This window comes from Eleutherodactylus coqui, chromosome 1, assembly GCF_035609145.1.
Source record: "Eleutherodactylus coqui strain aEleCoq1 chromosome 1, aEleCoq1.hap1, whole genome shotgun sequence".
NCBI classification, from domain to species: Eukaryota; Metazoa; Chordata; class Amphibia; order Anura; family Eleutherodactylidae; genus Eleutherodactylus; species Eleutherodactylus coqui.
Window position 1 is genome coordinate 142,490,934 of NC_089837.1, and position 16,095 is coordinate 142,507,028.

The window sequence follows — 16,095 nt, forward strand, 5'->3', positions numbered from 1 at the left end:
ACGAGCGTGTTTATGTGCGTACATAAGTGTGCACAAAATCACGTGTCTATTAGAACTATTGGTTCCCTATGCTGTGTTCACATATCTGTGTTTTACAGGCGTGCAAATGCACGTACCTGCAAAACATAGGGCATGCGTGCAGGCATAGGTCCATGCTGCTTGTCAATATTCCCTGCGGGGAGTCCCCTTGTCACTGAACATTATTACAGCTGTATCTGATTCTCTGAGCACTCAGCCATTCATTGAATGATAGCTGAGCGCTGCCAATGATTGGTTACAGCGCTCAGCCGATCAGAGGCAGCGTTTTGCCATTCATTGAAATCAATTGGTGAAATCATTAAAGACTCTAATTTCGCAAATGAGGTCTTTTGAGGACGTCTGTTATGTCTTGGCACCTCATAACCTCCGTAAACCAGAAATGGTGCCTATTAGAAAGTCCTACAAGGCCTCGGTCAGACAAGCATTTTTTCCGCACATTAATAGGTGAGCGAAAAGATTGCCCCTCATGTGTGAAAAAAATGGCGTGACCGGGTGAATTCCAGGTATTTGAAGTAGACCGTTCACGCGAATGGAGGTGTGTGGTGCGTATTTTCCAGGTCCCACAGGAGTCTATGGAAAGCACACTCCAAAGATAGGACAGTTCCTATCTTTGCGCGCACCATGGACCTTTGGGCTTAGTCACACGGGCGTTTATTGCCGCGATTTGCGCATGCGCATGCGTCCGGCGATTTTTTAAAACCATTGCTTTGCAATGGTATCGGACACATGAGCGCTTTTTATGCGCTCGTCCGATAAATTAGAGAACAGAAATCGCAGATCGCACCTATCTGCGATCTGCGATTCCTGTTCTCTTTTCTATATGCACTCAACGGGGCCGGCGGCAGCAGCGCCGACCCCATTGAGAACATACAGAAGACAAATCATTCTTCTCTGCCACAGCTGTAACAGCTGTGGCAGAGAAGAACGATGTTTGCCCATTAAATTCAATGGAGCGGCAATACAGCCGACTCCATTGAAAGCAATGGGCTGCTGGCGTGCGCGGGATGAATTGTCGGGAAGGGGTTAAATATATAACCCCTTCCCTGCAATGCATCCTTAAATGTGAAAAAATAAAAAAAAAAGATGTACTCACCTGCTCCCGGCAGCTGGAGATCCCGGCGGCCGGCCTGCAGTGGGTGTGAAGGGGTGTGACTCAGACTGGCCCCTGATTGGCTCAGCCTGAGCCAATCAGAGGCAGATCTCAGTCACACCCATTCATGAATTCAGAGATCCGTGGATGCTGCTTCTCTTCTATTATATTGATTTCTAAAAAACACTCATGTGACCACTTTCATAGGAAAGCATTGGTTCTAATAGACGCAATCTTTTTGCAGGCCTATTAGTGCATGCAAAAAACAATTGTCTGACCGAGGCCTTAAAATGAAAATACCCAAATAAGCAAGGTGCTTCTTAATTTATAAGGCCTTTAGAAGAGTCATGTTGTACACTAGGATCACATGTAGCTTACTTTTAAAAACTACAGAAACCGGGTAAAAATATTGAGTTTTTATTTGCTAAAACCTCTTGTGTTACAGAGAACAAAATACTTAAATTTAAAAATCTACATAAATGAAATTTATGCATTTCAATCACAGTTTGCTTTAATTTCTCAGAAACACCTAAAAAAGTAACAAACTTTAGAAAAGCATTTTGAAAACTTTTGAGAGGTGCATTTTTTTAATATTGGGTGATTTATCAGGGTTTCATAACTTTTTTGGAGAGGTTTTTCAGAGTTTGAAAACTTGCTGCAATAAGCCTTGTAAGTAGAGATGAGCGAGCACCAAAATGCTCGGGTGCTCGTTACTCGAGTCGAACTTTCAGTGATGCTCGAGAGTTCGTTTCGAGTAACGAACCCCATTGAAGTCAATGGGCAACTTGAGCATTTTTGTATATGACTGGTGCTCCGCTAAGGTTTTCATTTGTGAAAATCTTAGCAAATCACCAAAGTCATGTAAAAAACACAGAAATGGATAGGGCAGGCGAGGAGCAACATGCAGGGCTGCATTTCGGGCTCCGAGGTCTCACTATTAAGCCACAATAGTGGCAAGAGTGAGACCCCCCACACTGTCAGCGTTAAGATCGTTCTCCTCTGCCACAGCTGTTACAGCTGTGGCAGAGAAGAACGATGTTAGCCCATTGAATTCAATGGAGACGGCAATACAGCCGGCTCCATTGAAAGCAATGGGCTGCCGGCGAGCGCGGGATGAATTTTCGGGAAGGGCTTAAAAATATAAGCCCTTACCTGAAAAATAAAGATTTTAGTGTAAAAAAGAATAAAAATGCAGGCATTCTCTTTAATGGAGCCGCTGCTGCTGCTGGCGACTCCATTGAAGACAATGGTCCGTTGGCACACCAGAATTTTTTTTCAGGGAAGGACTTTACATATAAGCCATTTCCTGGAAATGAATTAAAAGTGATTTAAAAAACAAAAAAAATAGATACTCACCTCCCTTCAGCTGCCGGGGCACAGCCGCGTGTTCTCCTGCTGTCCCCTGCACTGTGGTGCTAAACTGCTGTCATTCAGCTGAGAGCTGCGCTGAGCCAATCAGAGGCAACACTCACTCACCCATTCATGAATTCATGAATGGGTGTGAGTGAGATCTGCCTCTGATTGGCTCAGCATTGAGCCAATCAGGGGCATGTCTGACTCACACCCCCTTCACACCCACTGCAAGCCGGCCGTGCTGAACTCCGTCTGCCGGGACAAGGTGAGTATATATATATTTTTTATTTTTACACATTTCTGGATGAATTGCGGGAAGGGCCTTTATATTTAAGCCCTTCCTGAAAATTCATCCTGTGCTCGCTAGCAGCCCATTGCTTTCAATGGAGCCAGCTGTATTGCCGGCTCCATTGAATTCAATGGGCTAACATCGTTCTGCCGGGACCAGGTGAGTATATATATATTTTTTATTTTTACACATTTCTGGATGAATTGCAGGGAAGGGCTTATATATTTAAGCCCTTCCCGACAATTCATCCCGCGCTCGCCGGCAGCCCATTGCTTTCAATGGAGCCGGCTGTATTGCCAACTCCATTGAATTCAATGGTCAGTGCTCGTTTAATCGAGACGAGTACCGCGTGGTGCTCGTCTCGAGTAACGAGCATCTCGAGCACCCTAATACTCGAACGAGCATTAAGCTCGGACGAGTATGCTCGCTCATCTCTACTTGTAAGCTCTCAAAATAAATAAAAGGACATTTCAAAAAATGATGTCATGCTAATGTAGATATATGGTAGATCTGATTTATCAAGGATTGCGTGGAATGACTATTTTTCTTACAAGCATATACATTTTCAAATCTTGTAAAATGCAAATTTTTCTAATTTTTTTTTTCTTTAAATCTGGGATTTTTAAAATAAAAGCAAAGCATATCAAACAAAATGTAACACGAACATAACGTACAATGTGTCACAAAAGATATTAACACATAAAGTGACACAAGTCAGATTTGAAAAATTGGGCTGTGTACACAGGAGCGAAGTGGCTGCAACTTGAAGAGATTAAATAGATAGTCCTGCTCTCAGCTAAAACATGGAAAAAATTGAACAGTTTCCAGTTGCTTTGAATTCCCCCATTACAATTTACAAAAGATATTCTGAAATATTCTTCAAAACAATTTCATAGTATATTCATTTTATTTATATATATATATATATATATATATATATATATATATATATATATATATATATATATATATATATATATATATATATATATATATATATATATATATATATACATATATATATATTTGGCTTTATATCATAAATAGAGATGAGCGAGTATACTCGCTAAGGCTAACTACTCGAGCGAGTAGTGCCTTAGCCGAGTATCCTACAGCTCGTCTCTAAAGATTCGGGGGCTGGCGGCGGGCGGGGAGCGGTGGGGGAGAGCGGTGAGGAACGGAGGGGAGACCTCTCTCCCCCCGACTCCCCCCTGCTCACAGACGCAACTCACCTGTCACCCACGCCGGCAGCCGAATCTTTAGAGACGAGCGGGAGGATACTCGGCTAAGGTACTACTCGCTCGAGTGGTTAGCCTTAGCGAGTATACTCGCTCATCTCTAATCATAAATGATGATGTGTATATGTAATGTGTTAGATATAATTTCTTGTAATAGTCATAGATTGGCCAGCTTCCGTTTTTATCAAAATCATTGAAAGCTGGGATGGGTCTGGCTTTGCCTGCTAAATTAATGCAACATGCGATACAAGGTAGGTCTGTTATGACTATGATTTTTACTACTCATGCCACTTGCAATAGCTGTGCCACTCTTCACCAAGTACCCAGAGAGGCGGTACAGTTAGGGTACATCTACATGAGATTTAAATGCTATGGATTTTTTGTAGCTGAATTGTATATAAGGAAAATCCATCAAGTTTATAGTAGCAGCAAAGTAGATGAGATTTTATTAAATCTCATCCACACATTGAAAAAAAAATCAGACAACGTAAATGGATCTGAGGTGTAGATTTGAAGTGTTACTACACTTTCTAAAAACTTTTCACATGTATGAGGGACATATTAAAACTTTTGATTGCTGGGGATCTGGGTGCTGAGACCTCCACTTAGCGCTAAAATGAGCCATCTGAAGCTGTCCTCTGAGTGCTGTTACTACTTGGTAGCTTAAGATGGGCTCATTAGAAAGTCTATGGGCCTGTCTTCAGCTAGCAAGCAATGACAGCTGGCTTATTCCAGCGATCTGTGGGGGTCTCAGCACCTGGAAACCCAGCAATCAAAACTTTTTACATGTCCCTATGACATTGCAAAAGTCTTTAGAAAGTACAGTTACACTTTAAAATCGGCAGCATATGACTTTATACTACAGAGTTTCATTGCGGATTTCACCATTCCTGATGCATAGTTTGAATTCAGCTTCAAAATCCACTTCAAATCTGCATGTATCACACGTGGATTTTCCACTGCAGAGAGTACAGTCCATGTGGACATACCCTTTTACGTGGTTCTCACATTTTGGAGCTGCTTTACAGCATACTTTTAGTGGAGGTCTAAAAAGAATATTGTGAAATCACATATTATTTGTGAATGGCTATGCAGCATCAATTATTTCTTTCCAATTGTTGTAGTTTTCCCATTTGGAGTACTGATAAGACTAGGAAAAGGGTCTGCAATTTATCTTTAAAAAACACATAATCTATGCATTAAATTTGTTTGCATCTTGTGACTTTTTTGGCTAATATAAACAAGTTGCTTTTAATGGTTTAGGTGCAGAGTTCTTGATAGGTTCTCTTAGTATGTCAGGTGGCAATTTAATGACAGAAATCATTAGCTGCAACTTCATATTCCTGGGGTAAGTGGGAAATTGGGGGAGAGAGAACTTTCTGAAAACATTGCCTTGGGCACCAAGAGAGCTTGTCCGGCCCCAGGCATTATCACCTTTACTGAATATCTGTTTACAGCCATGTAAAGAGTATGTTGAAAATTGTGCAGGTTATAAAAATAATTATGCGTATTTGATTTCAACCTAGCTTTCATTGTTGGAGGAAACTGGATTTGGAGGAGTACTTCTTTACATTGATCCATGTGATGTTCCTGAGACACAAAACCTCGACAACAAAGCATTTATGGTTTCTTTAAAAAGTGGAGGATTCCCATTTACATCTGAGTCTTCTAATTGTAGTAAGTTACAGATATAGTACTCTCTTTCATGCTATACTTGCATTGGGATGACACCAGAAGCTTTGAATGGGTCTCCTGTACTAGGGGGAGTGAGTGCTTGGCTGTTGGATAAAAGTCTGGCACTTTCTCAAACAATGGGGACTGGAGAAACTTCTGATCAACCCTATTTAACCCTTTACATGTCATGGTCAATGAAACCTCTGTCACCCATTGGACCACTGGCATGTGATCTCAGAGTCCTGATGGGTTTCTATGACACCCAGAGGCTTGAATATGGCCTCCAGGTCTGCCATGTACAGTGATCTATGAGACTTGGCCTCTGGCTAAGCTTCATAGGCTTTATGATACACTTAAGTATAGCCATGTATTATAAGAGTGATAAAAGATTATGATATTCAAGTCACTTAATGGGACAAAAATAAAAAGTAAAAATATATAAAAAATTGAAAAAAAAGGGAAAAAAAAGAAAATACATCAAACCCTTTTCCCCTTTACTATGTAATAAAATTAATAAAAAATCACAAATCAGGTATCGCTATATGAATATTGACCCAGAGAAAAAGGTTAGTATATTATTTAACCTTCATGATGCACGCCATGAATAATAAATACAAAAATTGTGGCAAAAATAAATAAAATCGGCTCTATTACAACCTATGCTTTCCAATGAAAGTGTTCACATGTCCATTTTTTAGATGTGCTAAATAATCGTATCTGTAAAAGATAGGACATGCAAGTGCAAATGCACCCGTGTTCATTGAATGACAGCTGAGCTCTGCCTCTGATCAGTCACAGCGCTCAGGCCAATGAGAGGTAGCGCTTTCTGGGGGCAGGGATTTTTCAATCCCCCGGCCACCAGAATACAGAGAAGACTGGCAAGGATGGGGAGGAGTGCTGGACAGCGCTTCTAGGTGAGTTAATTTTATTTATTTTATTTTTTTAACAGCTAGGGATGATTTTCAGGATAGGGCTTATATTTCAAATCAAAATCATTGCTACAGGGGTTGCCCTCATCCCATTTCTTTCAATGTGGCTTCAATGGGGCAGCAGCGCCAGCCCCACTGAAAGCAATGGGTTAGATCGCGGTCCTCTGCCACAGCTGTGACAGCTGCGGCAGAGGATTCTTTCATCCCTGCGGGGAGTCCCATCATCACTGAACACTGTGACAGTGCTGTCACTGTGGTCAGTGATGAGGGGACCTTTGCGGAGCAGCTGCTCCAGTGAACAGGCAAGGTTTCATGGGCAAGCTTTGCCCGTTTACACGTTTTCCACATAAGTGAGGAGGACATTTTTTCCGCGCACATAGGCAAGCAAAAAAGCATGCTCATCTGAATGAGGCCTTAGTTGGTAAGTTTACATCTGATTATTTTATCTGACCTTTGATTCATTTAATAGATTGTACACACCATCAGACAACCATGTATATATTTATAATTTAAATACTAATGCATAAATATAGCAATATTTATGCCATTCATTCACTCATTTATTTACTAATTCAATTGCTATTACAATATTATTATATTGAGAAGAAATAATCTTAGTCATTCAGTGACATGTGAATCTAGATCTTTAAACAATGTAGCTTGCACCTCTTTATACATTGTTTTGAGCCAGTCTTAAGAACAATTTCAATATTATTATAAAATATTTTCACTATTTTGATATTTTCACATCTTGCGATATAAGAATGTTTCAGCATAAAATGCATATTTAAATTAGTTTTATGAAGTTACATAAATACATTTTTTACAGCCATACATTGTTTTTTAAATGTACATTTCTTTTTGCCCTATTGTTTACCTTCAAATATTTCACAGGGGCAATAGTCTATTTATTCCAGAAAGCCCTTCACAGGATAGACTAAAAATAAAATATAACTTTTATTTAAAATATTAAAATAAAGGAGGGTCAAGTTACCATACAAGACTCCGTATAAAATAGAACAAGTATCACCTGTAACAAGTAACACCTTCCTACTCCCAACTCTTGTATTTTACAAGTACACTTTATGGGATCAGTAGTTTGCAACTCTGACCCATCTTGCCTTACCGACGTTATATTTGTCTTTCCTACTCCTATGTAAATTTCCTGATGAACCGTTTATGTACGGGGAAACGCGTCAAAGAGTAAAAACACGACTAGACATTAATAGGAAATATTAGCATTATAAATTTGGCCATCTTGAATAAGAGGTTTAAATTAAGACCTTGGAGAATTTTTAGCTAACCGCATAATTAGACATAATTACTATACCTGGGCACGATCAGACACTATTCGTATAAAGAACAGTGTATACTGCTGTATCCAAACTGCTGTACGTCCCTGGTTAATTGGTAACCAACATTCACCTGCATGGGGTTACCTGTAGAATCAATGCAGTTAGTCTAAGAGAGAACAACCCTGACCAACTCTACCTTACAAGGTTGAGCATCTGCAGGTCTCTCTCAGAACATTAGCTATACGTCGAGTATCTGTTTTCTATGTGTTGTATGTTTAGGTGTGCCCTATGGTGGTTTTTGTTTTTTAATATTTTAAATAAAAGTTATATTTTATTTTTAGTCTATCCTGTGAAGGATTGTTTACCTTCAAGGACTAACGTTATGCCAAAACTAATTTTGCTTGATAGCCTTTACTGCTATTATTGCTACTGTTGGTTTTATTACTATCGCTGGTACAACTTTGCATTTTATAATATTGTATGTCAATTATTTGTGCAAATTTTCCACTTTAGTTCACACACATATACATTATTTAACGCCTTTATATTATTATTTTGTTTTTCAACTGAATTTTTTTCCTATGATATTCCATCCCTGTTTAGGGGTATTTCTCTTCCCCCCCCTTTTTTTTAACTCATGTCTGAATAGTATATCACACCTTATCAACCACTGCCCATGTCACCTTGCATTCCACATTGGCTCTTTACCATATATGTATGTTTTATACAGTGTAACCCCAGCAAGTACTGAGGTAGAGGTTCCCAAACATCGAAACGCGTGTACAAGCTGGTTTTAATAATAAACTGAGATTGTTTTGGCAAAATAGCTTAACTCAAGCAAATTTTATTATGTTCGAAGATTGCACCACATTCACCCTTCCAGAAAATAAATTTTTCTCTTTCCTCACTCGTTGCTCCACGTGTTTACCCATCAAGTATAAACATCATTTAGAGTGGGCAGCACCTTCCGCATACAAGAAAACTTCTTCACCTCACGACAGCAATTAAACTTCCATTTTTTATCTCTTTTCCTCTCCACCGAGGGTTGCTGCATCTAATTTTCTTCCATTTCTCTATGACTATGAAAAGCCGAGATAGGCATGCCCCTTGGAGGTTGGAAGTTATCATATGAAGAATGAGCAATTTTGAAACAGTAGTTATATACATAAAATGCATAACATAAAGTTACTTAAGCTTTAAAAACAGCAAAAGCCATAGAATGATAACAAGAATCACTAGAATAGAGCCTGAATTGTCATGGAGCTCAGCTGTGATATCAGAATGAAAGATAGTAGGATGACTAATTCCAGTAAATTACAGCATGCAGACAATATTTTTCATCTCAGTTTATTGTAATGCTTACAGGAAAATAGAAAATCCAATACTTTTTGAATCCTTACGATGTTATTAAAAGATGTGGCTGCATGTTAAGATTCATATTTGCTCAAAAAAAAATCACATTTGGTAAACTTTCTAAAGATTGAGATGATATTTCTGAGCTATTAATAAGTTAATATCTAGCATTACATTCAGTCTTAATTTGCTTTAAAAATATTTTCCTGGATTTGCTGTAAAGCCTGGTGAGGCACAAGAATCAGCCATCATGTCTAGAGGAAACTCAAGGATGGAGGAAAACGTGAAGCCATTTCCTGGCTGTCAGACAAGGTTGTTAGATATTCACAGCATGAAGTACCTTGACAGCTCAGTGGGAAAATAATTGTACATTTTTGCAATATCTTACTATACCTGACCTGATGTTCTGTAAAGTGCCCTGGGAGCTTCTAAACTAAATCGAGCACTGTATCTCTGGCCTGTTCATTTTTAACTTGTGTGCCAAATATATTACCTTCTTACACTTTCAACCTTAAGATATATTTTTTTAAAGTCTAGTTGACCTTTAACAGTTTCATGGAAACTGTTGACCTTTAACAGTTTCATGGAAAACCAGGTGCACTAAATGTTTGACCATCTATTTTGGTCAAGAAATCATTTGTGTTAACATATGGTGCAATCAAAAAATATTCCCCCTATTTGAGATTTCTGCTACTGCATTTTTGTTTGAATTGTTTTTTTTTAAATTTTTAATTAAATGTGCATTTATGTGGGAAAATGTTAAATAGTTGTACCCAGATGTTTTTTTTGTGTGCAGAAGACATATATATTTTTAAAGTATGCCTTCCAGGTTAACCATTCTTCCTACCCCATAATATTTTAGTCCTACTTTATCTCCAAATTTAGAGGTGTTTTAATTCCGATACAAATTCCATAGCATTCCAACTTATCCAGGAGAAAATAGATCCAAATGCAAAAATAATACCATATATACCTTGACTTCCATTTATTTTTCAAATAAGATAACAGAAGTTTTTTCTTATTCATAAGATCTTACATATACTTTCAAAATGCAAACAAGGCAAAATACTTATCTGTAGTGATTTCAATGCTTTGACACCATCTCCAATGTGCTTCATTCTTAAGCGATATATGATGGAAGGAGAAACTTTTTGATATATGGCAAGCAAAGCAGAATTCTGAGAGGGACTATTCCTTCTACTCAAATGTTCACGATAGTTATTTGCAAATTGACATTTTCATAGTAAGCAGAAGCATACTACTGAATTCTCAAGAGTCAATAGTTGAGATGATTTCCTTGTCTGACTATACTGCTATCTCATTGACTCTAGCAGAACTATATAAGCAAACACCAACATACCTATGGCAAAGTAATGATTTTCTGCTATCACAGGTGGGGCATAAGTCTAATTTGGAGAGAGGTTTAAAGGAACATGTTACTATTAATGTATCTCTCGATGTCAACCCTCATGTTCTGTAGAACGCCCATGCGGGGAACATGAGAGGCTTTTTTTTTTATCAGGGTAGGACATTATGTGAAAAAAAGAAAACCTTACAATTCTAAATGAACTACTTGAAATACAAAATATGCAATAACAGACAACCTTACTTGCAGAGAAACCCTTGCAGTATAGACCTAAACTTCAAAACAACTTACTTCAAAATTATGCAAGAAAATTTTAAAAAATCAAAGCCCAATATTACACGCAAAAGACAATTCCTTCACATTTACAAGTACAAGATTCAAAAATTTCAACAAAATAGTATTTTACCCACTCTTTCAAAGGCTCAAAGGGAAATCCTCTATGCCCCAATTGCAGAAGTGCCCAGACTTATAACCGCCTTATCATCTAGTAAATGACCAGGCATAGATGAACTTACCAATGCTTACTTACAAAACTTTTCAAGATGTTATATTTCCACATGCAGAAAACATTTCAGGTAGCCATAGTGGGAAGATTTTTTTTTCCAAGAAAAACCAACAAGTGTTAATAGTCATACTTCTTAAACTAGGGAAACACCTAGATGTCCCCCCAAATTTTGGGCCTATATCATTTTTTAAATAGTGACATTAAAATTTATGCAAAGTTATTAGCATCCAGACGGGTGCCTATTCTACAATCTTTGATCAGAGAGTTGGTCCAAAACTTTAGTGATAAAGTGTGGAATAGAGATGAGCGAACGTACTCATCCCAGCTTGATGCTGGCTCGAGTATTAGGGTGCTCGAGATACTTGTTACTCAAGACGAGCACCACGCGTTACTCGAGTCAATTCCATTTCTTTCCCTGCATGTTTAGCACCATTTTCTGGCCAATAGACATGCGGGGAAGGCATTACAACTTCCTCCTGTGATGTGCCAGCCCTATCCCACCCCTCTGCAGTGAGTGGCTGGTAAGATCAAGTGACTGCCGAGTACTTAAAGCGGTCCCGCCCACGGCTCGCCTCGGACACACGCTGGCAGACATTAGGGAGGGTACTGCTGGTGCTATAGTGAGAGTGTTGGCGTCTTCAAGAACCCCAACGGTCCTTCTTAGGGCCACATCTGACCGTGTGCATTACTGTTGTGGCTGCTGGGAGCAGTTTTGCACATTTTTATTTTCATCTTGGGCTGTGCAGGCTATAGCGTTCTCAGTCTGCAGTCAATTATACAGAGTATGGCCTCGGTCAGACAACCGTTTTTTGCGGATCGCATGACGGATGCGCATCCGCAAATCGTGTGACCGGGGCCGAAAAATCGCCGAATAAATCTGCACCAAGCCGGGTTTATTGTCGCAGCAAGACGGCTGTCAGAACACGAGATAGGCGTGATCTGCGATTCTTTGTGTTTTAATATATACGCTCAATGGGGCCGGCGGCAGCAGCGCCGACCCCATTGAGAACATATACTACAAAGATCATTCTCCTCTGCCACAGCTGTAACAGCTGTGGCAGAGAAGAACGATGTTCGCCCATTGAATTCAATGGAGCCGGCAATACAGCCGGCTCCATTGAAAGCAATGGGCTGCTGGCTCCTGAACTGCTCTCTGTAGTATTTAGCAGCCGGGGATTTAAAATCCCCGCCTGCTGAATGAGCTGCCTCTGATTGGTCACAGCCTGACCAATCAGAGGCAGCTCTCATTCACCCATTCTTGAATTCATGAATGGGTGAGTGAGTGCTGCCTCTGATTGGCTCAGCGCAGGGACCAATCAGGGACAGCTCTCAGCTGTCATTCAATAGCTGAGAGCTGCCCCTGATTGGTCCCTGTGCTGAGCCAATCAGAGGCAGCACTCACTCACCCATTCATGAATTCATGAATGGGTGAGTGAGAGCTGCCTCTGATTGGTGAGGGCTGTGACCAATCAGAGGCAGCCCATTCAGCAGGCGTGGATTTTAAATCCCTGCCTGCTGAATACTACACAGAGCAGTTCAGGAGAACTGCCGGCCGGCCGCAGTTGAACTCCGGCTGCAGGGACAAGGTGAGTTTATATTTTTTTTATTTTTACACATTTCAGGATGATTTTCAGGGAAGGGCTTATATTTTTAAGCCCTTCCCGAAAATTCATCCCACGCTCGCAGGCAGCCTATTGCTTTCAATGGAGTCGGCTGTATTGCCGGCTCCATTGAATTCAATGGGCGAACATCATTCTTCTCTGCCACAGCTGTTATAGCTGTGGCAGAGGAGAATGATTTGTGTAGTATATGTTCTCAATGGGGTCGGCGCTGCTGCCACCGGCCCCATTGAGCGCATATAATAGAACACAAGGAATCGCAGATAGGCGCGATCTGCGATTCCTCGTGTCCTATAATTTATCGGACATCCGCATAAAAAGCGGCCATGTGTCTGTTGCCATTGCGAAGCAATGGTTCTATTTATGCGCTGATCGCATGCGCAAATCGCGCGAAAAAAACCCTGTCTGACCGAGGCCTATAGGGGCAGTACTGGTGAGGCAGGGACAGTGGTAGTGTAGAATCCTGTCAACAAGTACCCCAAAAAAGCTCCTTCCTAGGGCTACCTGTGACCATGTGCATTTTACTGCGTGGCTGCTGGGAGTTGCCTCACTATTACTCAGCTAGGCCTTTTTGCAGCCTTGCATATTATTTTTTTGGGACTGCAGTGTGCGTGACATAACCGCTGTCAGCCTCCAACTGCACGCCAATAATTGCATAATTATTCAGACCACTCTGTGTGTTTGCCTGCAAATTCACGCACAGCGTGCGGCGACAGCCCGTGATAGAGGGAAAGACATATACGCACTCTCTAGGCTGTTAGCTTTTTCAAAAAAACTTGAAAAAACGCTCCTTCTTAGGGCTACCTGTGACCGTGTGCATTATACTGCGTGGCTGCTGGGAGTTGCCTCACTATTACCCAGCTAGGCCTTTGTGCAGCCTTGTGTATAATTTTTTGGGGACTGCAGTGTGCGTTACATAACCGCTGTCAGCCTCCAACTGCAGGCCAATAAATGCATATTTTTTTACTGTCTGCGTATACTTCTGCTACAAAATGGTACTGGGGTCTGCCTATGCTTCGGCTACAGAAATATTACAGGGGTCTGCTTATACTGCTACTACAGAAATGTTACAGCGATCTGCCTATACTGCTGCTACATAACTGTTACTGGGGTCTGCCTATACTTCTGCCACATAAATGTTACTAGGGGGTCTGCGTATACTTCTGCTACTAAAATGTTACTGGGGTCTGCCTATATTCTGCAAGGAATATTACAGGGGTCTGTGTATACTATGGGTGCACTAAGTCTTCCCATCGCAGTATTCTACCTATCTGGCCCCCAAAAAAACCACGACTGACTTGGGCATGGATTGTGGGCCGAGGCCAACATGTATTTCCTGTCACGTAACCTCAGCTATCCGGGGCACTGCAATGGTATTTCTTCCTCTACCGTCTGTGTGTTCCTGCTAGCCACCCATGCTGTGGGTGCACACAGACTTGCCATAGCGGAGTTGTACCTGCCTGGAACTTTAAAAAAAGAAACAGAATGTCTAGAGCATGGAGTGTGGGCCGCAGCCAATATGTATTTCCTGTCACGTAACCCCAGCTATCCGGGGCACTGCAATGGGATTTCTTTCTGTACTGTCTGTGTGTTCCTGCTAGCCACCCATGCTGTGGGTGCACACAGACTTGCCATAGCGAAGTTGTACCTGCCTGGCACTTAAAAAAAAACCAAAAAAACTGAATGTCTAGGGCATGGAGTGTGGACCGTAGCCAACATGTATTTCCTCTCACGTAACCTCAGCTATCCGGGGGAACTGCAATGGGATTTCTTTCTGTACCGTCTGTGTGTTCCTGCTAGCCACCCATGCTGTGGGTGCACACAGACTTGCCATAGCGGAGTTGTACCTGCCTGGCACTTTAAAAAAAAAACCAGAATGTTAACGGCATGGCGTGCGGGCTGCAGCAAACATGTATTTCCTCTCACGTAACATCAGCTATCCGGGGCACTGCAATGGGATTTCTTTCTGTACCGTCTGTGTGTTCCTGCTAGCCAATAATTGCATATTTTTTTTACTGTCTGCGTATACGTCTGCTACAAAAATGGTACTGGGGTCTGCCTATGCTTCTGCTACAGAAATGTTACAGGGGTCTGCTTATACTGCTACTACAGAAATGTTACAGGGGTTTGCTTATACTGCTGCTACATAACTGTTACTGGGGTCTGCCTATACTTCTGCCACATAAATGTTACTAGGGGGTCTGCGTATACTTCTGCTACTAAAATGTTACTGGGGTCTGCCTATATTCTGCAAGGAATATTACAGGGGTCTGTGTATACTATGGGTGCACTAAGTCTTCCCATCGCGGTATTCTACCTATCTGGCCCCCAAAAAACCCACGACTGACTTGGGCATGGATTGTGGGCCGAGGCCAACATGTACTTCCTGTCACGTAACCTCAGCTATCCGGGGCACTGCAATGGGATTTCTTTCTGTACCGTCTGTGTGTTCCTGCTAGCCACCCATGCTGTGGGTACACACAGACTTGCCATAGCGGAGTTGTACCTGCCTGGCACTTTAAAAAAACAAAACAGAATGTCTAGGGCATGGAGTGTGGGCCGCAGCCAACATGTATTTCCTCTCACGTAACCTCAGCTGTTCGGGCACTGCAATGGGATTTCTTTCTGTGCCGTCTGTGTGTTCCTGCTAGCCACCCATGCTGTGGGTGCACACAGACTTGCCATAGCAGAGTTGTACCTCTCTGTCCCCAAAACACTGACAGACTTGGGTAGGGTGCAGAGTGCAGATGGTTTACCCCTTGCGTTTTCTATGAGGTATCCGACACCCAAACAGAATGAGTAGTGTATGGACACATAGAGTCCCCATTGCTATGTCACTTGCAGCACCTTGCCCCCCCCCCCCTTTCGAAGAGGGTCGCTGCCTGGCCCTGCCAACCCTCTGCAGTGTGTGCCTCCGGTTCCTCCTCATGGCAGACGCACTTATAAATAGACATGAGGGTGGTGTGGCTATGAGGCCAGCGTGTGGCATGAGGGCAGCTGAGGGCTGCGCAGGGGCACTTTTGTGAGCGCTGCGGACGCAGGGTCGTGCGGGGGGTTTGGGCAGCATGTAACTCAGGAGAAGAGGCAGCGTTTTGTCCCGCAGGCAGTGAATTTGCTTGGTTGGAGGTAGTGTGGTGCTTAGCTAAGGTGTGCCTTGCTAATGAGGGTTTGTCCGAAGTAAAAATTGTTAGGGGGGGCACACTTGCCGCTATTGTGGCTTAATAGTGAGACCTGGGAACCTGAGATGCAGCCTTGCATGCTGCCCCTCGCCTGCCCTATCCTTTTCTGTGTCGTTTCCATCACTTTCGTAGGTTTTGCAGATTTTCACAAATGAAAACCTTAGCG

At 41.7% G+C, this 16,095-nt stretch overlaps 1 protein-coding gene across 1 annotated transcript in view; it reads left to right on the forward strand.

The window, feature by feature from the left end:
* The window catches only part of NAALADL2 (N-acetylated alpha-linked acidic dipeptidase like 2), an 855,965-nt gene that overhangs the window by 474,236 nt on the left and 365,634 nt on the right, over positions 1 to 16,095 (forward strand). The window contains 1 exon segment of the mRNA XM_066601349.1: positions 5,536 to 5,686. Within this exon segment, the coding sequence (XP_066457446.1) occupies positions 5,536 to 5,686 (151 nt within the window).